This window comes from Rana temporaria, chromosome 7 (assembly GCF_905171775.1).
Source record: "Rana temporaria chromosome 7, aRanTem1.1, whole genome shotgun sequence".
Taxonomy (NCBI): Eukaryota; Metazoa; Chordata; class Amphibia; order Anura; family Ranidae; genus Rana; species Rana temporaria.
This window is the reverse complement of record NC_053495.1, coordinates 136,526,338-136,551,109: the sequence shown is the minus strand read 5'-3', so window position 1 is coordinate 136,551,109 and position 24,772 is coordinate 136,526,338. Positions and strand designations below refer to the sequence as shown.

The 24,772-nt window shown below is 42.6% G+C and overlaps 1 protein-coding gene across 1 annotated transcript in view; it reads right to left on the bottom strand.

The window, feature by feature from the left end:
• Positions 1–24,772, bottom strand: part of ABCA4 (ATP binding cassette subfamily A member 4) — a 304,087-nt gene that overhangs the window by 247,463 nt on the left and 31,852 nt on the right. The window contains exon 6 of the mRNA XM_040359994.1: positions 23,216–23,413. Within this exon, the coding sequence (XP_040215928.1) occupies positions 23,216–23,413 (198 nt within the window). The remainder of the gene's footprint in view (positions 1–23,215; positions 23,414–24,772) is intronic.

Sequence of the window (24,772 nt, the reverse complement as noted above, 5' to 3'; positions counted from 1 at the left end):
GCTCTAATGCACGCGGCGATACCTCACATATGTGGTTTGAACAACGTTTACATACGCGGACGGGACTTACGTGTGCGTTCGCTTCTGAGCGCGAGCTACCGGGTTAGGGGCGTTTTTAAAAAATATATATATATATTTTTATTTTATTTTACTTTATTTATTTTTTACACTTTTTTTACATTTATTTTTTATTTTTATTCCTATTACAAGGAATGTAAACATCTGTTGTAATAGGAAAGGTGTGTGACAGGTCATCTTTAAGGAGAGATGCAGGGTCAATAAGACCCCACATCTCTCCTCCAGGCTGGAAAGCATGAGATTGTGAAAAAAAAATCACCGATCTCATGCTTACTAGTCGCAATTGCGGCTTTGTTTACATTCCGGTACCCGGGTGTGACACCATCACATCGCGCCCGGGCCTCCGACAGTCATAGAGATGGCGGCGGGAGGGAGATGTCCCCTCCCGTCGCCTATAAGAACGATCAAGCGGCGCAACCGCTGCTTTGATTGTTCTTATGGTGCGCAGGATCGTCGCCGGAACACAATGATATCTGAATGATGCCTCTAGCTGCAGGCATCATTCAGATATCACCGCACAAAGTACAGGACGTCATATGACGTCCACCCGGGATTGGCGAGCCCCTTTGTCGACGTCATATGTCTATGTGCGGTATTGAAGTGGTTAAACATGGAGTAACACAAAAAAAGGCAATAATAAACAAAACAAAAAAAGTGGTAGCAAGCATTGTGTTACTCGTTAACATGCATTGTATTAAGTGAATGGGCTGCCTAATGTAATACAACCAAACCAAAAAGTGTGCACGTAGAATTTTCACCAGCACTGTGTACCTCAACACATGACATTGCATTGGAATGTTGCTTTGGGGTACTATTCAGAATGAATGGTAGCGCATCCAATCAATGCTCATAGCCACAACGCACTGGTGTGAACAGGTCTAGAATGTGCTGCCAACGCAAAACCAATGCCCCTACACTATTTGTACCAATGCAGAACACCACAACACATGATGATTTGTGGCATTGCACTGAAATGCACATGCGTTACTTTTGTATGTTTGGTGTAACTAAAAACACAATTAAAAAGTCGATGGTGTGATACAGGGCATTGTGGTAACATATGCAAATGTATGAAACTGGCTTAACTCCCTTAACCTTCTGTCCCAGTGAAAACCTGACTGGGACTTGATCCATATTAAAAAATGGCTTTAGATACACTTCAGTTTCCTTTAGCTTTGCCACCCCTCTATGACGCCACCACCCTTGTTAGTCTTACATGTGCAAAAGGGCTTTGCCCAGACTTCAGCACATCTTTGCATGTACGAGGCTTTCCGCACATTTGCACACACACCGAGTGTAGGGACCTTCATACCAGTTCCGTCTTCACTCATATGTACCACAGGTAGGGCCGGATCTAGCTTGTCTGATCTTGGGGTGCAGAAAAAAAAAGGCAGGGGGAAACGCATCTCTACAGCTAGCTCTCCCTCTCTCCAGGTCTCTTTGCTGGCACTGGCTGTGTGTGAGTCACTGACAGTCTGTTACAGCGTGACAGGGATGTAGAGAACAAGTTTTCCCTGTTCATGTCTTTTGTACCACAAATCATGACCTGGAAGTAACATCAGTAATGTATTTAGTTTTATTTCTGCCCTAGGCCTGACTAAACTTGTGCATTCCCCTAATTTGCATAGATTTCCTCTCACTTCCTGTTTGGCTATGGGGCAGGAAGTGAAGGGAAACCTCTGCAATGGGACAAGGTAAGTAAAAAATAAACTGACAGGGGCTATAACATTCCCTTACTCTATCCAAAAGGAAAAAAATGTGTTGCCTTTAGTTCTACTTTAAGCACACATTTCTGATAATTTTATGGAGAGGACTAAGAAGATATAACCATGCCAATGGTACAGCAGAAAACATATAGCACAGTGAGGAAGGTTTGTGGTCCAGGCTGATAGGACAGTCAAAATTATAAGCAGCTAGCGTTACACTAACAGTGTAGCACAAGCTGGCGGGACTCGTTCCGTGCTGCCCCCCTGCAAAGTGCTGCCCTAGGCCTGGGGCTTGTTGGCCTTGGCCAGGATACAGCATTAAGTAACATCAGACATTAATTACTTCTGAGTAGTGCAAAGGTGGTGCAGGAGTGAACGAGAACCCTTGTTACCTGAGTCTCTATGTGGCTGCGACTAAAAATGTATGCCAGCATTTCTCAACCATTTTCAGGTACGGCACCCTAAAAGCTGCATTTATTGAGCTGAAGGACACCGACACCCTCTCCTTGGAGCCACATGATGGAGACCACCTTCACATCAACATTTCCCCTTCACATCATAGTCTCATTATATCATTGTCCTCCTTTCACATTATTGTCTCTCCATCAGATCAGAGTCCCTCCATTACATCAGAGCTCCCTATTCACATCAGAGTCCCCGATACATCAGATTCCCTCGATCATACTAAATTCCCCATTCACAGCAGAGTCACTGCATCACATTAAAGCCCCCCCCCCCTTCACATTAGACTTCCATCCTTACATTAGAGTTCCCCCTTCACAAAAGAGTTAACACCATCACACTACAGCCAGTCCCCTTGACATCAGGGTCCTCAGTCCTCCTTTTACAGACGGAGTCCAACTTCAACTCTTTATCGCAGCTGCATGATGTCAGAGGGTATGAGAATGAGCAGATCTGGATGAAAGCAGGATATCCATCATCTTACCAACCTTATCATTCTCTTCATTCCTCTCAAGACCTCCTTCTCTCTAGCTCCCTCGTCACCTCCTCCTATGTTCTTCTCCAGGACTTTTCCAGAGCCTCTCCAATCCTATGGAATGCCTTACTCCAATCTGTGCGCTTATCTCCTACTCTATTAGCTTTTAGACAATCCCTGAAAACCCTTCTCTTCAGAGAAGCCTACCCTACCCACACCTAACAACTTTATTTAAATTTTCTCCATCAGCTCACCCCACACAGTTATTACCTTTTGTTCCACTTGACCCGCTCTTTTAGATTGTAAGCTCGAATGAGCAGGGCCCTCTAAACCCTCCTGTATTGATTTGTATTGTAATTGTACGGTCTGCCCTTATGTTGTAAAGTGCTGCGCAAACTGTTGGCGCTATATAAATGCTGTATTATGATAATAATAATCTTCTGAATCCCTGCCCTGGATAAATGCCATCTGTTTCCATGGTGCAGAAGAAGCTGGTCACCAGCACCAAAGCAACTAATGATGCAATGAGCCCTGGTCTGCCTCCCTGCACTTCATAAATGAATGATGTGGTGTGGCAAATAGGGTGCAGTCATGCTACTCAACATAGCCCATGCTGCATGCTGCCCTCAGGCCATCCAATTTCTTAGAACAATGTCAATGTTCTTGGAGTGCACTACTGAAAAAGAGGGGGGTGCAGCCCACCTTAACAGCCCTTTTGATCTGGCTCTGCCATTGCTGGGACCCAAAGCCCTGATCTCCGCTAATGCAGAACCTGGCAAGAAAGCTTTAAGTGCTTTAAAGTCTATATAAATAAATATACAGCAGGTAAAATAAGTAGTAAACACGTCATTTATATCCTTTCTTTGAAACCAATTGAGAGTTTCCATGGCTTTGTGTTTGAGATCATTATTTTGCTGAAATGTCCACTCTTGTTTCATCTTCTTCATCCTGGTAGATGACAGCAGATTTTTATCAAGAATATCTTGGTACATTTTTCCATTCATCCTTCCTTCAAAGACATGAAGTTTGCCAGTATCGTATGCTGAAAAACAGCCCCACACCGTGATGTTCCCACCTCCAAATGTCACTGTTGGTATGATGCTTTTGGGGTGACGCGCAGTGCCATTTGAGCTCCAAACATGGTGTGTTGTATGGCATCCAAAGAGTTCAATTTTGGTCTCATCTGACCAGACTATATTCTCCCAGTATTTCACAGGCTTGTCTAAATGTTGTGCAGCAAACTTTAAACGAGCTTCAACATGCTTTTTCTTCAGCAATGGAGTCGTGTGTGGTGAGCGTGCATACAGGCCATGGCAGTTGAGTGCATTACTTATTGTTTTCTTTGAAACAATTGTAACTGCCAATTCCAGGTCTTTCTGAAGCTCTCCACAAGTGGGCCTTGGTTCTTGGACAACTCTTCTGATAATTCTATTCACTACTTCGTGTCATGAATATGCATCAACCCTGTCTGCCTACCTGATCTCCATGTGTTCATTAGAGGCAGATCCTGCTCTGGTTCCCCTTTTTATCACTTCCTCTTCCTGTATGGCTCCACCCTAGTCCATCCCAGGAAGCCTATATTAACCATTGCTCTACAGGTCTGCAGTGCTGTTCAACAGTGTTCCAATGCTCAGTTCCTGTCTGCAGTGTATTGCTAGTTCCTGGTTGCAGAGTGCTTCGATCATCTTCCGTGTACCGTTTTGGCTTGTCCCCGACTTCCCTGTCTGCCTGTGCCCCTGACTATTTGCATGTTCCACGGTTATCCTTGTCTGCCTGTTGCCCTGACCTCGGCCTGTCCATCACCACTGTTTGTTCTGCTGGCCGCTTCCTCCTTCTCCCAGCGGAGTGTGACCTGAGGAATCCCGGGAACGCGACCTGGACCCAGTTGCGGCCAAGACCATCCCTACCACCAAGGGCTCTGGTGAATACAAAACTGGGTCTTAGACTCCGCGCCCTGGGTGATCTTGGGTTACGCTTCCTCCCTGCCAGCAGTAGTTGGCTATAGGGTTCACTTCCCTGCGGTGCATCCCTGACCCCTACAGGGTGCACTTGTCACCTGGCCACAGGTGACCTGACAGTTTGAACAGCCATGAATCCGGCCGACATGCCGCTCCCCGCAGATGATCCGTTACAGTGCATTGTTCGCAGACTCGAGACGCATGAAGCTAATCAGGATCAGGTGATGCGTTTCCTTCAGGATCTGGCTTCCCGCTTTGATCAGCTTCAGACCTCGCTGGGAACCCCGAATCCGCAACCCCAAGTACAACCTGCAGCTGCACTTGTTGCACCAGTCGCAGAGTCGCATTCACTGAAGTTATCACCTCCAATCCGTTTTTCTGGAGACTCCAAAGCCTGCAGGGGATTCCTTAGCCAATGCACTATTCATTTTGAGCTCCTGCCCCAGTACTTCTTGTCTGATCGGGCCAAGATAGCCTATATCATTTCTCTCCTCTCCGGGGAGGCCTTAGCCTGGGCTGCCCCTCTGTGGGAATTGAATGATCCAGTGGTTTCTAGCCTGCCTGTTTTCTTGAAACTTTTTCGGAATATCTTTGAAGAACCGGCTCGTGTCTCTTCAGCAGCCAGCGCCCTTTTACGTCTCCGCCAAGAATCCCGTTCAGTGGGACAATATTCTCTGCAGTTCCGTATCCACTCAGCTGAACTGAGCTGGAACAATGAGGCCTTAGTCGCAACCTTTTTGCATGGCCTATCTGATAGAGTGAAGGATGAACTAGCAGGAAGAACCATCCCCACTGATCTGGACGGAGTGATCTCCTTGTGTAATCAGATCGATATTCGCTTTCAGGAAAGGACCCTAGAAAAGCGACGCCAACATTCCTTGGCCCTTAGTCAGCCTGAGCTCCCCTCTCTTCGACCCGTGGAGCATCCCTTGCCAACTGAGGAACCCATGCAGCTGGGTCGGACCAGGCTATCCCCTGAGGAACGTGCCAGGCGCAGAACTCTAGGTCTGTGTCTATACTGTGGGGGCAAAAGTCATTTTCGTGACACTTGCCCTCTTCGCCCCGAGAAACGCTCGGGTTCAATACATCTGGAAGGTGGAGTATTGGATCCAGAAATATCTCCTTCACCTTCTCGTCTTTTTCTTCCTGTGTCCCTTCATTTTGGTGCTTCTTCTCATTCGGTCTCGGCATATCTGGATTCCGGAGCCGCTGGCAATTTCATAGACTGGGAAATCGCATCGTCCATGAGACTTACCCTTTTGCCCCTCACCACACCATTGGTGGTCTCGGCGATTGATGGCACTGTTCTCCCGGGGGGTCCTATTCGCTTCCAGACGGTCCCTGTTAAGATGTCAGTAGGCACACTTCACCAGGAGTGGATATCCTTCCTTGTTCTACCTAAGACCTCAGCTCCTATCGTTTTGGGTCTTCCTTGGTTAAGACTCCATTCTCCTCACATTGACTGGACTGCCGGACAGATCCTGGCTTGGGGTCCCTCCTGTTCCACGTCTTGCCTACCCAAGGTTGTCCCAAAAGAGAAACTTCCTGTTGCCACCATTCCAGAATCTTTTGCTCGTCCCACCACATGTAGTGATGTCCGGAATGTGTCCTGCAATAGTCAGGCTGATGCACTTTCTAGCCAAAGTAGCACTCTGGATGAGGAGCCCGTCTGTGAACCTGAGCCGATCATTCACTCCAGTTTACCGTTGACTGTCCCTAAAACGCACAGCCAGGCTAACTTGTCTGCGAGTTCTGCAGTCACTACGCCTTGTGATGCGATTCGGGTAATCGCTACACCTGAATATGCTATTCAATCGGCCTCTGCATCAGCTATGCCAGGTCAGCCCATGCCCAGTGAGCCTCCTACCTTTTCTTGTTCAGGCCCTCCTGCAACCTGTCTAAGGGGCTCAATCCATCCTTTGGATAGATTGCCATCGTCGGCCAAATGGGGTTTTCCACCTTGTTTTCAGGGCTCTCTGCATTCTGCTGGTTTCCCTGCTATCCAGCTTGACTCCTGTGCCCTGTCACCTTCTAACCAACCTGACTTCAGGGTTCCTCTGACCTCTGCCCAGTCTGATGGTCCTGTGCTTAATCCCCAGTTCATCTTTAAGGGTCTGCTTGATCCTCCTCGGATTCCTGTTGACCCTCTCATGCCCTTACTTATTAATAAAAGGCCTTTGGTCCTCAATAAATCCTCTCCTTCTGTCCCTACTTCGGTTCTGGTCAATGAGGATACTCAAGTTCTGGATTCTCGTCTCCGCAGAGGCGTTCTTCAGTACCTTGTGCTTTGGAGAGGATTTGGTCCTGAGGAGGCGTCTTGGATTTCTGCATCTGAGATCTTTGCGCCCCATTTGTCGAAGAGGTTTCTTCTGGGATTCCCCTTTAGCCCTGGCTCCAGGCTGGGGAGGGGGAGGGGCCTTAAGAGGGAGGGTACTGTCATGAATATGCATCAACCCTGTCTGCCTACCTGATCTCCATGTGTTCATTAGAGGCAGATCCTGCTCTGGTTCCCCTTTTTATCACTTCCTCTTCCTGTATGGCTCCACCCTAGTCCATCCCAGGAAGCCTATATTAACCGTTGCTCTACAGGTCTGCAGTGCTGTTCAACAGTGTTCCAATGCTCAGTTCCTGTCTGCAGTGTATTGCTAGTTCCTGGTTGCAGAGTGCTACGATCATCTTCCGTGTACCGTTTTGGCTTGTCCCCGACTTCCCTGTCTGCCTGTGCCCCTGACTATTTGCATGTTCCACGGTTATCCTTGTCTGCCTGTTGCCCTGACCTCGGCCTGTCCATCACCACTGTTTGTTCTGCTGGCCGCTTCCTCCTTCTCCCAGCGGAGTGTGACCTGAGGAATCCCGGGAACGCGACCTGGACCCAGTTGCGGCCAAGACCATCCCTACCACCAAGGGCTCTGGTGAATACAAAACTGGGTCTTAGACTCCGCGCCCTGGGTGATCTTGGGTTACGCTTCCTCCCTGCCAGCAGTAGTCGGCTATAGGGTTCACTTCCCTGCGGTGCATCCCTGACCCCTACAGGGTGCACTTGTCACCTGGCCACAGGTGACCTGACACTTCGTCAATAATATTACAAGGAGCACCTGGTCGTGGCTGGTTTATGGTGAAATTATGTTCTTTCCACTTCCGGATTATGGCCCACTGGAACATTCAGAAGTTTAGAAATGCTTCTGTAACCAATGGCATTAGTATGTTTTGCAACAATAAGGTTGCAAAGGTCTTAAGAGAGCTCTTTGCTTTTACCAATCATGAGATGTTTCTTGTGTGACACCTTGGTAATGAGACAGCTTTGTATGGGCCATCAGTTGAGCCTGAACCAGCTGATATATATGCTTTCTAAATATGGATAGATTTTAGCTGGTGTCTTGGCTTGTGCCTTTTTACACCTCCCTTTTTTCAGGTGTTTGATACTTTTTCCCTGTGTCATTGCATTTTATTACACATAACCTAATTTCTGAACTTATTTGTTTTGGTTTCTTTGTATGCATTTATTGTATGGGTTGTTACCGACATGTGGTAAAAATTTCATGTCAACACCTTTGGAAATATATTTACCTAGAAAGATGGTGACGTGTTCAATGCTTATTTTACCCACTGTGTATATATATATATATATATATATATATATATATATATATATATATATATATATATATATATATATATATATATATATATATATATATATATATATATATATATATATATACATACACACACACAGATAAAAAAAAAAAAATTTATAGGTCTGCTTTGACAATTCACTTCGCTGACAATAAGACCCCATTCACACCTGAGCATTTTGTAGCTTAAAGCCTGAAGCTACAAAATGTTGGAGGGGAAAAAAATCAATCATTCTCTATGGAGTTGGTTCACATCTCCACTCCAAAACGCCTGAAGCCAGAAGCTCTAAAATGCCTGAAGCTCAAACAAGTTCTGGGACTTTTTTTTAGGCTGATTTTGGCGTTTTTCTGCTTTTTACATTGGTGACCTTTTGACCTGTACAAAATTGCGGTAAAAATCCCCAGTTAATTTGCGCGACTTTCTGCCTGAAAACGCTATGCTCAGGTGTGAATGGGGCATTAGGGACGGTCCCCTGCCCCCCATATGTTGGGGCTTGGCTCACCCCCCCACCCATCTTGACCTGCCAGGCTGCATGCTTGGATAAGGGTCTGGTATGGATTTTGGTGGGAACTCCACTCCAATTTTTTTTAAATGGACTGGGGGGGGGGGGGGGGGGCAAAATGCGTTTTTTTTTTTTATAGATTTTTCATCTATATTCCCCCGGATCCTGCAATACATTAAAGCTGCAAGCAAGTTTAAATTATTTTTTTTCCTTTAGAAATGTCACTATTGCTACGGCATGTTCTATACATTGCACATATGAGCCACTTTACAGGCAGACCAAGGGGACCCCCCAGGCACGATATTTAAAGGAATATTTCATTTTTATTGTTTCACTTTAAGCATCATTAAAATGACTGCTCCTTGATATCTGTCCCCTAAGTAATACTCAGGTCCCCATACACTTTTTATGGCAATAACTTGCATATAAGCCTATAAAAAAAGAACTTTTGATTGCTCATGTTTGTGTCCCATAGACTTTAATAGGGTTTGCATGTTCGCTAGAACGCTTTGCCTGCTCGAGGCGATCTGGTGTGAACCGAACCTACAAATAACCTTGTGAATTGGATCATAGGCCTGAAACTGATGGGCCATATTTGTCAGATCTTCTTGCTATACTACATACAGTACATGAGTATTCTGTTACCGTAATATTAAAATCTACTATTAGACACTAAAGGTGCCTAGTATTTGTAACCTAGGGATGCACCAAACAATAACTCACTTTTTCGGAAAACAAGAATAGCCTGGGGGGAAGAATCAATTATCTGACTCTAATTTTATTGTTGATATAAAACATGATGTAAGCACTGAGCTTAAACCAGCCAGTTTTGTTTTTATTTCATGAATGATACTATGCTGCACGTGATAAAATGTTGAGGAAGAACCTTATGGTTTATTATGTTTGCTTTAAACATTGCACACTATTTCAAAATATTTGCAGAGTGCCAAGAAGGCAAATAGCATGCATTGTTTCCTGGTATAAAGAGGCTGATTATGTTTTGCTGTGGCTCACAGACAGCTCAGAGGCATACCTTCCATCAGATTACAAATCACTGGCACCTCATGTGTGGCTGAGTACCAGCAATGGTCTAGCAGCAGCTTTAATGTTCTCCTACAACACAAGGTTAAGTAACCTGTTGCTTAGGAAGCATTCCATCAAAAGATATTGTAGCGGTACCCCCGTGGGGGCTGCTGTTTGACTCTGTACCCCACTGGCAACCCCGACTCTGTAGATCCTCTCTTACCTCTAACACCTTGGGTTCCATTCTGAAATGTTGCGTAAGTAATGAGAAACTCACACAGTATCACTGAACCACTCAGAAATGTTTACTGAGATAAAGAATAAACACAATGAAAGGTATGAATAAAATATGAATGAACACAGGTTATGTTTTGCACACACATACATATACGTGTAACCTGGTGATAACCTGAAGGGTGTGGACAGGTGCACAGGGGGATAAATATCCAATACCTTTAACCCATGTATTGAATACCTTCCCACTGAGGCCTCAGCACACAAACTAGCATACAATATACAACATATGAATACAATAACAGTGCAAGTTCTGAATATATCTCACTAAAAGGCTCCCCCTATGCTGTAGTTCAGAGCACAACTCTCTGAATGTCTTCAGCTAGCCCGATATTTATACTGCAGTGATGATTTTGAGTTTGCTCGTAATCCAAAGGAACAAGAGAAAAGGGCTGCAGAACAAGAATTTATGCTGATGATCGCTCAACTGAAGAACTATCCCCACTTGGAGATTCATCCTTACATGTGTGAGTAATACAGTACTGATCTAACTGGGGAGAAAGGCAAGGCCCCAAAGTCTAGCTGTATGATGCCTGGGAATGAGCAGATCCACCTCTGTGGAACCACAAGTCTCACCAGCAGTCTATAGAAAAGAAATTCACTCAGCAATACTGTAGTCTCTACTTGGATGGGCAGGTGCCTCTCACCACAATGGATCTTAGCAGATGTTAAACTCCATCCGGAATCTCCTCCCGGTGATTCCATTCAGTGAAGATGGTGCCGCCGCGCCGCGACTCCCGGTGGGCTGGAATGCAGGTAGCTCCTAAATGCTCTGGAGCGCAGGCCAATCCACCTGCTAGATTAGCAGGGCCATCCCTCCAAGATCCCTCTGAGGTGGGCGATCCGGCTCTCCACTACATAGGCCGCAGTCTCTCACTCCTGGTCACACACAGACCTCCCGCTGGCCGGTGTTGAATGGCGTTCAGAGAGGCTGAAAACAGGCCCTGCCTGTCCTTTTATCTCTCCTCCAAGAAGGCTGTTCTGTGTGTTTTGCATTGTGTGTCCTGTAGTCCAGAGTTGATCCAACCAACTGAGTCACTTCCTCATTCAGACTATATGTCCCACAATGCTTGGCTCTGCTCACTTCTCAGAAGGAAGTAAAATCCTGTTAGAGTTCTGCGCACACTAGGGGGAGCCAAACTCGTATTCAAGAAACAATGAACCATTCAACAAAACTATAGTAGCAAACCCAGGGCTACAATATTTATTTCTTATCAGGCACATTAGTGACTGAGAAACTGAGGCAAAACGACAAACGACAACATTTTCAGAAAAGATCTGAGCTGAACTGATTAAATACAACTTTTCTCCACCAGGGTTCCTCCAGGTTGCTAGGGGGTCCTTGAGAAATAGTGTCATTGGGTTGATTAGTTTGATCATGCCTAAACCATAATTCCTTCCTGTGTAGAAAATAGATATTCCATACTCTCCTTTAAGAAGTGATCTACACCAACCAGACACTACAAAGATAGAAGCAGGGTTAGTGGGAAGGGAAAAGGGCCTAGGATGAAAGGCAATATTAGTATTGCAGTGAAAATTAAAATTATTCGTACTATCCTTAAAGTAGAACTACATTTGTAAAATAAAAAAATGTGAACTGGCAGGCTCTTTATTGCAGGAGAGAACCACCTCCCTGTTCACAATCCCTGTAGCATTTACACTGAGCACATACACAGCTCAGTTTACATTCACTGCTTTGTGCCAGGATGGTTGCACTCCTGCACATACATGGGAGAGACGTCATACCATGTACTCCACTCAAGATGGCCGAAGACTGGCACCAGAAAGAAACCAGGGAGAAGATGCCGGCACTGGCAAGGGGCCACATGGTTGTTTGACCTTTGGTACTAAGATACGTATTTTTGCCTTTATTTCCGCTTTAAATTCCCTTTAAATTCCATTTACCAACATGAAATAGAGAAAAAGATAGAATTTTTATGTTTTTTAAGAATTGCTGAACCCTGAGTATACCCCTCACATTTTTGTAAATATTTTATTCTATCTTTTCATGTGACAACACTCAAGAAATTACACTTTGCTACAATGTAAAGTAGTGAGTGTACAGCTTGTATAACAGTGTAAATTTGCTGTCCCCTCAAAATAACTCAACACATTAATCTCTAAACTGCTGTCATGTGACTCATTAGTGTTACAAGGTCTCATGTGCAAATGGGGAGCAGGTGTGTAATTTGGTGTCATCGCTCTCCATGTCTCATGCTGGTCACTGGAAGTTCAACATGGCACCTTTTGGCAAAGAACTCTGAGGATTTGAAAAAAATTATTGTTACTCTACATAAAGATGGCCTAGGCTATAAGAAGATTGCCAAGACCCTGAAACTGAGCTGCAGCATGGTAGCCAAGACCATACAGCGGTTTAACAGGACAGGTTACACTCAGAACAGGCCTCGCCATGGTCGACCAAAGAAGTTGAGTGCACGTGCTCAGTACCATATCCAGAGGTTGTCTTTGGGAAATAGACGTATGAGTTCTGCCAGCAGTGCTGCAGAGGTTTAAGGGGTGGGGGGGGGGGTCAGTCTGTCAGTGCTCAGATCATACGCCACCCACTGCATCAAATTGGTCTGCATGGCTGTCATTCCAAGAAAGCCCGTAAACAGTTCGCTGAAGACAAGCAGACTAAAGACATGGACTACTGGAAGTCTGATGAGACCAAGATAAACTTATTTGATTCAAATGGTGTCAAGTGTATGTGGCGGTAACCAGGTGAGGAGTACAAAGACAAGTGCATCTGGGACATTTTCACTTAGGGGTGTACTCACTTTTGTTTCTAGTGGTTTAGACATTAATGGCTGTGTTGAGTTATTTTGGGGGGCAGCAAATGTACATTGTTATACAATCTGTACACTCTGTACACTCACTCCATTACATTGTAGCAAAGTGTCATTTCTTCAGTGTTGTCACATGAAAAGATATAATAAAATATTTACAAAAATGTGAGGGATGTACTAACTTTGGAAGATACTGTGTAGCCTGTGTTCAGCTGAGTGGATCCGGTGCTCAGTTAAAGAGGAAGTAAACACTCCTCAAAAAACAACAACAAAAAAACACCCTGCAAGACAAAGGCATAATGAGCTAGTATGCATAGCATACTAGCTCAATATGTATTACTTACCTCCGATAGAAGCCCCCGCAGCAGTCCATGTCTCCCCTTCTGAACGCCGACATGTCGTCCCGGAGTTACTTCTGGGTATCGGGGCTCCGGCGCCGTGATTATCCTGAGCCGCAATGACGTCACTCCCGCGCATGCGCGCAGGAGCCTCCTGCGAAGACTGAAGCAACGGCACATCGGTGCCATTGCTTCAGTTTACCCCAATGCGCATGTGCCGATGACTTTGGCACATGCAGACACAGGGGGATATCTTCTAAACCGTACAGGTTTAGGAGATATCCTGGGTAGCTACTGGTAAGCCTTAATATAGGCTTACCTGTAGCGTAAAGTTATAAAAAAGGTTTTACAACAGGGGTCAAGTCCTGGGGAAAAAAGTGTGGGAACTCCCACCCAAGATCCACTCCCCCACAAAAAAAAAAGAAAAATTATATGCTCATATGCATAATTACTAAACCGCATGTTTTTTTTTTATCCACTGTACCTTAGTAACCCTTTATGTTACTGGCTGCTTCCTGTATATGGATTCATCGGGTAGTGTGCGGGTATTCTGTCACTTCTTCGATGCCGCAATGTCTCCTGGGAGCTTTTGTCATTGTTCCCAGGAGACATTGTGGAGGTCTTTCTAAATCCAGCGATAACTCGCGGCAGACCTCCGCAATGTCTCCTGGGAACAATGACAAACGCTCCCAGGAGACATTGCAGCATCGAGGATGTGACGGAATACCCACACACTACCCGATGAATCCATATACAGGAAGCGGCCAGTAACATAAAGGATTACTAAGGTTCGCCTTCCCCTGACAGTGACTCGAGCTGGGCATCGCCGTTTAGTGAAGGATTGGCTTGGGCGGCTCGGCTGCTCTAGTCCTGCAAAGGGAACTGAGTTCCTGCTGTGAAAAAAGTGCAGGAACTCCGTTCCCACGTGTTCCCGCAGGACTTGAGAACTGGTTTACAACCACTTTAAGGTGTGGCCCTAGGAATGAGGGTTTTTGCCACCCAAAGCTCTTCAAAGTCTCTGAGCTCCAGGATCCAGTACAGAATTTATTAGGATTATGAGAAAACAAGTAAATCGCATCTGACATCAGTCAGTTTGAAATCAGTTTGGAATACATTTTGATGCATTCACATTAACTTGTATGAGGGAATAAAAGCAAAGCAGCTTGATGCATTGCAAAAGCAACAATAACAGTAAGCGAACATTGTATATAAGATCAAGTTTAAACTTTGCGATACCCACTGCTAAAAGAAATGCTTCACAAGCTCAAACACAAATGCCCCCTGTGTGCTAGTCATTCAAGAGTCGAGAATGTAACTCTTATGACTAATAAATGAATAACAAAAATATTTATTCCTTTATTTAATGTATTTCACTTTAAACCATTTTCCTGATACACATACCATGGCTGCAGTGAGCCTTTTTCCTGGAACCAGCACAGTGCAGAGGCCAGCTGTAATAACAGGAGAGTTCCAGACAGAGGCTCACTTTACCAGCTACAGCTGAGCAAACCAGATATGAAGCCTTCAGATCACATGGCTTGTTCTCCGCTCTACAGGTACCAATGTGACTTGTTCTGTTCTGTGCCAAGAAAAACGTACTTCCCTTTTCCTATCAAAAGTTTGCCTATAAACACTCACTGTTTTCCCTCACTGGACACTTTGTATGGAACACAAACATATTTCACTTAGCTGGGAAATAAATGGCTTAAATTGTTATAAACAGAAAATCAAGTTTTGGTTATCCTCTTATCAAGTACAATTACTCACTACAATCTATCAAAATTCAGCCAATTAGATGGTATTTAGAAGATAGTTTTCCAAAAACATCCTCTACTGGGCTGTTCTTCAGATAAACTTGTATGCTTGTATCCCTTGAATGAGAATACATATACAATTACGACAAGTAACAGCTGTATAAGGAAAAATACTTCTATTTTTTTTCACACAGACAGCAAACAGTACAGCCCTATGATCTGTGGTGGATCACTTTTGAAACTGAGGTCAACACCTGGTTTACAGGCGTTCAGTTGGCGATCCAGGTGGCCTCTTAGATGCTTGTTTTTCCATCCCCAGGAGATTTTTTTTTCTATCACGATGGGAATATTACATTGAACTACTGCGTGGCAACAACTACAGATGCTTTGGCATGCGGTTATGGCACAATCCCATCGAGTTCAATGGTCAAGTTTGACAGGCGGGGCTGATTGCCAAACTCAACTTGCTGAGATAAAAGTGCAGTGCTGCGACAATGTGAACTCACCCCTCTGGCTTCCATTTAAATTTGTCAGTTAGTCGGTCAGGAAGTGGCTAAGAAATTGGATCAACCACCTGTTTTTACCACCCTTCTGCAGCCAGTGTGAACTAAGCCTTAAAGAGAATTATTTTTCTTTTCAAAGTCATAAGACTTAAAAAGGATCATCTTATTGTTAATAATCATAATAATTAGAGATGGGCTTGATGTCCGAGTCGAACGTAAGTTGGACACGAACACCAGGTGTTTGTTCACAGAACAAATATGGGATGCTCGCGGGACATTCACCCGCCGCGATGCAAAATCGCAGTGCATTGAAGGCTCCTGATTGGCCAAAGCATGCACCTGACCTGTATGCTTTGGCCCATCACAGCGCAATGTGCTGTGAGAGATATGATTGGCCAAAAGCAGGGTGCCTTCGACCAATCATGGCTCAGGGGCTTAGTCCACACCCCACAATATATGAGGCTGCTATCAACCGTATGTAGTGTGTGTTACAGTGGAGAGAGATTAAGCCGGTTAGTTAGTGGATTCAGCGTTCAGTCTGTATAGATTAAAATATATAATACAGTGTAGAATATATAATACAGTGCATGCAGTGTAGAATATATAATACAGTGCAGGCAGTGTAGAGTATACAATATAATACAGTGCAGGCAGTGTAGACTATATAATGCAGTGCAGGCAGTGCAGAATATACAGTATAATACAGTGCAGGCAGTGTAGTTTTGTGCCTTTAATACAGTGCGGAGTATATAGTGAAGTGCAGTATATAGTGAAGTGCAGAGTATATAATACAGTGTAGTGTGAACACAGTGTTGTGGTGCTACTTCTGTGTCATCACTGATCCCATTTTTATTCATTAATCATTTATTTATAAATTTTTTTTTTTTTTGCAGTATCAGGTTCTGTTCTGCATTATTAGTACTCCCCCTTCTGAGTCCCAGGTGGTCTTCCCTCTGCGTCACCACTGTTTTATTTTTATTTTTGGCATTTCTTCATTTTTTATTTACCGGTATTTTTTTTAATCAGAAAGGAATTATTGAAAAAACGTAATACACAGAAAACAACAGCACAGGTGCACTTCAATATACATCAAACATAAACATAACACAGTTCCAGATGTCAGCAAATGACCATTTAATCCACCCCTTTAATGCCCTTTCTATGCCCCTTACCCCGTGTCCATTTCAAAAAGATTTATTGTGACCCAGAGTCCACTTAATTTTTTTTTATTTAATTTTTTTTAACAGCAGCAGTGAAAAAAATTAATTCTCTGCAATTGCTGCACCCATATTTTCTTCATGAATTTTTTTTACGAATAAAACGGTTTATAGAGCACAAAAGCACCATATTCCCTAACCACACTTTATAATAAAGAGTTATAACCCCCCCCCCCCCCCCCCAAAAAAAAACAAAAAACAAACAATAATAAAACTATTTATAGTGCACCAAGCACAAAAGTATTGCACCTAAGCACCATATCTCCACCCCATACTCTATGATAAAAATCCCCCCAAAAAATCACCATCGTGTCCAAAAGGCCATCGAGGAGAGGCAGATGCTCACAGGCCGCTAAAGAGGGCAAGCAGTTTCAGTGTCTACAGTGGAAAGTGGTGGTTGTGAACATGGTGAAAGAACAAAAACATACAGCGCACAAGGGTTAAGTGAATGTCACTTTATAGTCTGTAATGTGTGGAAAAACATATATGCATGAAAAATTGAAAAGTTGAAAAAATTGGAAAAATTGAAGTAGCCACAAATAGCACACAGGAAAATAGCACATTAAAATTTTAAATTTTTTTTTTTTTTTTTTTTTTTTTTTTTTTTTTAAAAAACTAATAACAATAGTCCGCATAACATAAGCAGCAGTTCACGTGGAGATGGTAGAGTGAAAACACATACACTTCGGGGGAGATGTTAGGAATGAATCCAGGTAGTGTGCATACACTTGTATGCAGAGGTAAAACAATACCTCAATAAAAGCAGCCGCTTCTACGTCTCAATGCAGGGAGATGGAATCCGTTGGTGGGATGATGACAGCCACACTGGGAGCAGATGTAGAAGTTATATCCATGCAGAGATGGATACTGCCGTTTAAAGACCACTAGCTCAGGGGCTGATGGAAAGGAAACCTTCCTCGCAAACAGAAATCTCCAGCGGCAGGGGAAGTCCTGGAGGGGAGCCACCAAGCCGGTTCAGTGACGCAGCCGCGTCACACGGGAGCGAGGAAAGGGGGATGGTAGCCTGATGGAGTCACACAGAGAGCAGGAGGTGTCCGGACACCTTCGATCCAGCGTCAGGTGACTCAAAACACCAATCAGTGTGGGCAGAAAACGAGCAGTAGAGATGCTGGCGCTAGTGTCACTGAGAGGATTTCCCGAGTGTCGGCACTACACATCAGCTGCAGTGTGCTTGCTGCAAACATATAGGGGCATCAAAGATTGTACTGGTGAGCCGTGACTGACATGTTTCGCGTGCCAGGACGCTTTATCAAAGTCACGGACAGGCTCCACCATCTAGTTAATAAAGGGGAAGGAATAATCCCATTGGACAATAGCACGGGGAGGGGGAGGGGGAGGATTCATAGTCTTAACCCTACCATCACCACCACTTTAATGAAAACGTTTAAAAACATATAATAGAGTATATATAATATGTATAACATGACATATATGTATATAATAATCTCTCTCATGGAAGAACATATGTACATACATAGAAGATAGTCTGACATACCTTCAATACAAAAATAATAATAATTAATAATAAAGGGAAAATAAATGAAAAAAAAAAACGAATGAAAAAAAAAAAAAACGAATGAAAAAAAAAAAAAAAAAAACTGGAAAAGAAAATGAAAAAGAAAAAGAATGATAATAATGATGACGGTGAATAAAACTAAAATAATAATGATAAAACACTATACATACATACATTCACTCCATATATACCGCCTATACCACAAAAATCAAAAAATAATAAATAAATAATTAATAAATAAATAAATAAATAAAATAAAATAAAATAAAAATAAATAAATCAAGTAAAATAAATAAAATAAAATTAAAATAAAAATATAAATAATAATAAAAATAAAAATAAAAATATATTAAGTAAAAATAAAAATAAAAATAATAAAAATAAATATAAAAAGAAAAAATAAAAGGAAAAAATAGTGTGTGTACCCAGTGTACTAGGTTAATTAGTGATGCTGAGAATATCCAACTCCTCGTTAAGGCCACCGGGCGACAAAGTGCCCAGCCGAAAGATCCAGAAAGTTTCCCTCTTGCATAGGAGGGAAAATCTTTCGTTCTCAGTCAAAGAACCCAACGGGATGGACTCAATAGCAAAAGTCCATCCCGTTGGGTTCTTTGACTGAGAACGAAAGATTTTCCCTCCTATGCTAGAGGGAAACTTTCTGGATCTTTCGGCTGGGCACTTTGTCGCCCGGTGGCCTTAACGAGGAGTTGGATATTCTCAGCATCACTAATTAACCTAGTACACTGGGTATACACACTATTTTTTCCTTTTATTTTTTCTTTTTATATTTATTTTTATTATTATTTTATTTTTATTTTTATTTTTACTTAATATATTTTTATTTTTATTATTATTTATATTTTTATTTTAATTTTATTTTATTTATTTTACTTGATTTATTTATTTTTATTTTATTTTATTTTATTTATTTATTTATTTATTAATTATTTATTTATTATTTTTTGATTTTTGTGGTATAGGCGGTATATATGGAGTGAATGTATGTATGTATAGTGTTTTATCATTATTATTTTAGTTTTATTCACCGTCATCATTATTATCATTCTTTTTCTTTTTCATTTTCTTTTCCAGTTTTTTTTTTTTTTTTTTTTTTTTTTTTTTTTTTTCATTCGTTTTTTTTTTCATTTATTTTCCCTTTATTATTAATTATTATTATTTTTGTATTGAAGGTATGTCAGACTATCTTCTATGTATGTACATATGTTCTTCCATGAGAGAGATTATTATATACATATATGTCATGTTATACATATTATATATACTCTATTATATGTTTTTAAACGTTTTCATTAAAGTGGTGGTGATGGTAGGGTTAAGACTATGAATCCTCCCCCTCCCCCTCCCCGTGCTATTGTCCAATGGGATTATTCCTTCCCCTTTATTAACTAGATGGTGGAGCCTGTCCGTGACTTTGATAAAGCGTCCTGGCACGCGAAACATGTCAGTCACGGCTCACCAGTACAATCTTTGATGCCCCTATATGTTTGCAGCAAGCACACTGCAGCTGATGTGTAGTGCCGACACTCGGGAAATCCTCTCAGTGACACTAGCGCCAGCATCTCTACTGCTCGTTTTCTGCCCACACTGATTGGTGTTTTGAGTCACCTGACGCTGGATCGAAGGTGTCCGGACACCTCCTGCTCTCTGTGTGACTCCATCAGGCTACCATCCCCCTTTCCTCGCTCCCGTGTGACGCGGCTGCGTCACTGAACCGGCTTGGTGGCTCCCCTCCAGGACTTCCCCTGCCGCTGGAGATTTCTGTTTGCGAGGAAGGTTTCCTTTCCATCAGCCCCTGAGCTAGTGGTCTTTAAACGGCAGTATCCATCTCTGCATGGATATAACTTCTACATCTGCTCCCAGTGTGGCTGTCATCATCCCACCAACGGATTCCATCTCCCTGCATTGAGACGTAGAAGCGGCTGCTTTTATTGAGGTATTGTTTTACCTCTGCATACAAGTGTATGCACACTACCTGGATTCATTCCTAACATCTCCCCCGAAGTGTATGTGTTTTCACTCTACCATCTCCACGTGAACTGCTGCTTATGTTATGCGGACTATTGTTATTAGTTTTAAAAAAAAAAAAAAAAAAAAAAAAAAAAATTTTAAAAATTTTAATGTGCTATTTTCCTGTGTGCTATTTGTGGCTACTTCAATTTTTCCAATTTTTTCAACTTTTCAATTTTTCATGCATATATGTTTTTCCACACATTACAGACTATAAAGTGACATTCACTTAACCCTTGTGCGCTGTATGTTTTTGTTCTTTTGCTTTTTGCCCATGTCTCCTTAGTGGTTGACAGCTGCACGGATTGTGTTTTAGTGAAACTTCTTTAACCACTGACAACACTGTGGTTTACCGTCCTTATGGTGTAGCGCTTCATGCGGGTGTTTCTTTGTATACGTTGTGAACATGGTGCATCCTTGCAGGCAGGGCACGCTTGTCCTTTTTTTCTGCTGCTGGCCGTGTTATTGAGCCACAAGCTCCTGAATCTTGATTATGCTAGCTTCCAACAATATTTTTGGTTTAGGGCACCACCAACACCTAAGGCCCAATTATTCTGCACCTGTTTGATAGGTGCATGTCATTTCTATATATTTTTTTTATTTTTTAACAGCAGGGCCCGTTCCTGCACCCAACAAGAGTAAATGTGAGGGGTTACAGTGTTCAGGCACCAGTAGGAATGGGCGAATGGTTTGGACCAAGCATAAGTGTGGCCTGAACATCAGCCAACCTTAACACCCAACTTTCTGGGCACTAAGTCAATAGGTTGTTAAGACTTCCCCACTGAGAGCTCAATTTAAAAAAAATAATTGTGAAAAAAAAACTGGGGAAAAAATCATGTGTGGGGGGGGGGGGCCTTTGGGTCTGGCTTGGGTTTTAACCACTTCCCTATGAGGGCATTGTAAAATGACACCAGCAGGAACACTCCTTCCCTCCTATAGCCCATCAGAGTACCTGAGTACCTATCTGCAGCCTTGGCCTCATAGAATATATGTTGGGGTGTTTTCTTTACAAAATAAGGTCAAAATTGGGTAATTTTGTTGGTAATTCCACTGTCCTGGTTCTCCAGGACCTTCAAAAGTGTAATAGGTAGGAATGAAATTAGATGTGAAATTTATGCTCCTAGAACACTTGATGGTGCTCCTTGTATGTTGGGCCTCTATGTGGCCAGGCTGTGTAAAAGTAGGTTGTGTAAAAGTCTCACACATGTGGTTTCGCTCAGGAGGAGTAACAGAATGTATTTTGGGGTGTAATTGGAAGTTTGCATATGCTGTGTGAGAGAAGTAACTTGTTATTATGACAATTTTGTGTAAAAAAAAGTAATTTCTTAATTTTCCCAAGAATTGTGGGGAAAAATTACAACTATAAAAAACTCAACATGCCTCTTACTAAATACCTTGACTGTCTACTTTTTAAAAAGGGGTCATTTGGGGGGTTATTTTACTGTCCTGACATATCAGGGCTTCAAGAAATGAGAAAGGCCGTCGGTACATCAGGTGTGGTCAAAAAATGTTATGATTTGAACAAAGCTTACAAAGGGCCAGGGCAGCACTATGTATGTTTTTGTTTTTGTTAAAGTTGCCTTCTCACTTAGTATATCTCCCCCCTCATGTCACCCACAGATTGTTCCCTTTACGGGGTGGGTGGGATGGAGGGGACCTCCTCCCGTTCTCTAAGGCTATACCTTAATATAGGTGTAACATCTTACTATTACTGTTTTGATACGATGTTTATAAGAATATTACTTCATACACTATGTTTTCAAGAAAAGTGTATAAATGATTTCACTGCTGGATTTTATTCTTATATCCCATATTGAATAACTTGTTTATGTTATTTACTTACTTATTACCTTATGTATTGCTTCATCCTGAATAATTTTGTACTGTCGAAATACTCAATAAAATTATTTGGTTAAAAAAAAAAAAAATAAAGAAATACCATCAAAATAAAGCTCCATTTGTGTGAAAAAAATGATAGCATGATTTTGTTTGGGTACAGTATGACCAAGTAATTGTCATTCAAATTGTGAGAGCACTGAAAGCTAAAATTTGGTCAGGGCAGGAAGGGGGGAAAGTGCCCTGTATTGAAGTGGTTAAGGGGAACCCTATGAATTAAGGAAAATAAAAAACTGCATAGGGTCCCCCCCCAAAATCCATACCAGGTCCTTTTGGTCTGGTATAGATTTTAAGGGGAACGCCACACCAAAAATGTTTTTAAAAATGGTGTGGGGTCCCCCCCAAAATTCATACCAGACCGTTATCTGAGCATGCAGCCTGGCAGGCCAGCAAAGGGGGGATATGAGCGAGCGCCCCCCTCCTGAACTATACCAGGCCACTTCCCCTTAACATGGGGAGGGTGCTTTGGGGTGCCCTCAAAGCACCTTGTCCCCATGTTGATGGAGACAAAGGCCTCTTCCTGACAACTCTGGCCGGTGGTTGTCGAGTCTGCGAGCAGAGGGCTTATGAGAATCTGGAAGCCCCGTTAATAAGAGGGCCCACAGATCCCAGCCCCCCCCTATGTGAATGAGTGTCTGGCACATTGTACCCCTACCAATTCACCAAAGAAGTACACAAAGGTAAGAAACACAGTAAACTGTGGATTTTCTGAAATACAAATTGACCGCTGTACCGATGTAGACCACGTACACATTCCAAGGAGTAAGATGTAAAGTAGCAGAAGGGCAAATTGATGCGTACAGGAACAAAAACATATCAGAGCTCAAATAATTCTCCACCTAGTCCAAAGCGAAAAATAAAATGTCTGGGATCCTTCTTTAATCCCCATACTATTTAACTGTTCTGAATCCAGAAGTGACACATCATAAACGTAGCCTAAATGCCCTCCAATCCAATACACCAGGTAAAGTATGAAATGTAATATGCTTCAGATATTTAGAAAAAGCCAGTAGAGAACTTACGATCTCAAAGAGTTTGAAGAAGTCGATGCTGGCATACAGGACATCTTCTATCCTCTGTAACCTCTGCTGAGACAAGACACACATGGCATTGCGGATTGTGTGCATTCCTCTGCGGCTGGTGAAGATAATAAACCGTTCTAAGAGGGTCTGGCTGCAAGCTATGTCTTTCAATGCCAGATCAGGTATTCCAGAGGCAAACTGAAATGGGAAAAACACAAAGCAGACATCCATGAGCTTAGGTATCGATAAACTTGCTATAGATCAACATGCAACTTGAAAAAAATTGTTTATACATTTAGGCCTGGGCGCTACGGAGTCCACCAGCTCAACTCTCTCCGCTGAGCCGGCGGATGACAAGCCCCTCTCTGCTCACTGAGTGGAGAAGGGCTTGTGCAGTGCCGCTGTCTCCTATCGGGAGATCTGATGAAAACGGACAGCATCACCCAATCCGATCCGCCATGGAAGGATGGGGACGTATTGCCATCCGTCCGATTTTGGCGGATCGGATTGGGTCAGATATCAGCGGACATGTCTCTGCTGACATCGGACGCTTCATAGGACTGCATGGAGCGGCCGTTCAGGTCCGCCGTCAAAACTGACAGGAGGACCTGAACGGTTCGAACGTGTGAAAGGGGCCTTATAGACACAAACCAGACATCAATTTTCAATATGATACACTGTATTGTTACAATGTATTTTTCATAACTTTACATTGTGATGGTATATCACGTTTTTATGTGAAATGATGATGGCGCTATAGGATTTTACAAACTTGAGCTAATAAACTTGTAATTTTAGATAAAAAATGTTGTGCCTCAAAAGTCCTATTTGAATTTTGTAGCCCCTTTAGATGATGTGCTGTTTTATGATGTGGCACTTGAATTTTCTTTAATCCTCATTAGTATTCTATTTACCTTCATACCTTCTGTGTGCAGCAGCCCCCCCCCCCCCCAGCACCCACAAAACCACTGCACAGAGCAGATAAGTATAACATATTTATTATTTTAATGGGAAAAAAATGAAAGCTTTACAATCACTTTAACTTGGTTGTAAACTCTCCATCAAAACATTAGCATTCTCAGTTTCCTGGTTCTCCCCTTGTGACTGTGAGACGTTGACTGAGAAAAGGGGTTGGAAAGCACGTGATCGTGCATGCAAGAGATTTCGGCAGGGAAAACAAGGTAGGGCAGAAAACATTACTAAAGATGGCGCAGTCTATTCTCAGAAGATGATTTTATACAAAACACTTAAAAATAGTAAGTAAGAAGTGTTTTTAAAAACATTACCTTGTGCAATGGTTGATACTTTTTATAATGACATTATATAAGAAAAACAAAATGGAATGCAGAGTTTACTTCTTTTTTAAGGTTCTACTGTTTTTGCAATTCTCCTGCTTCTGTCCTCAAACGATGCACTATTAATGCATAAATAAATAAAGGAATTACAAAAAATAAAAAAGATGGACAAGGGTTCTGAATGTTTCCCACTATTTCCCTCCGAGACGTTTTGTTACAGACATTTAACTGGAACCTGAAAATAATTTCTGAAAATCATGCA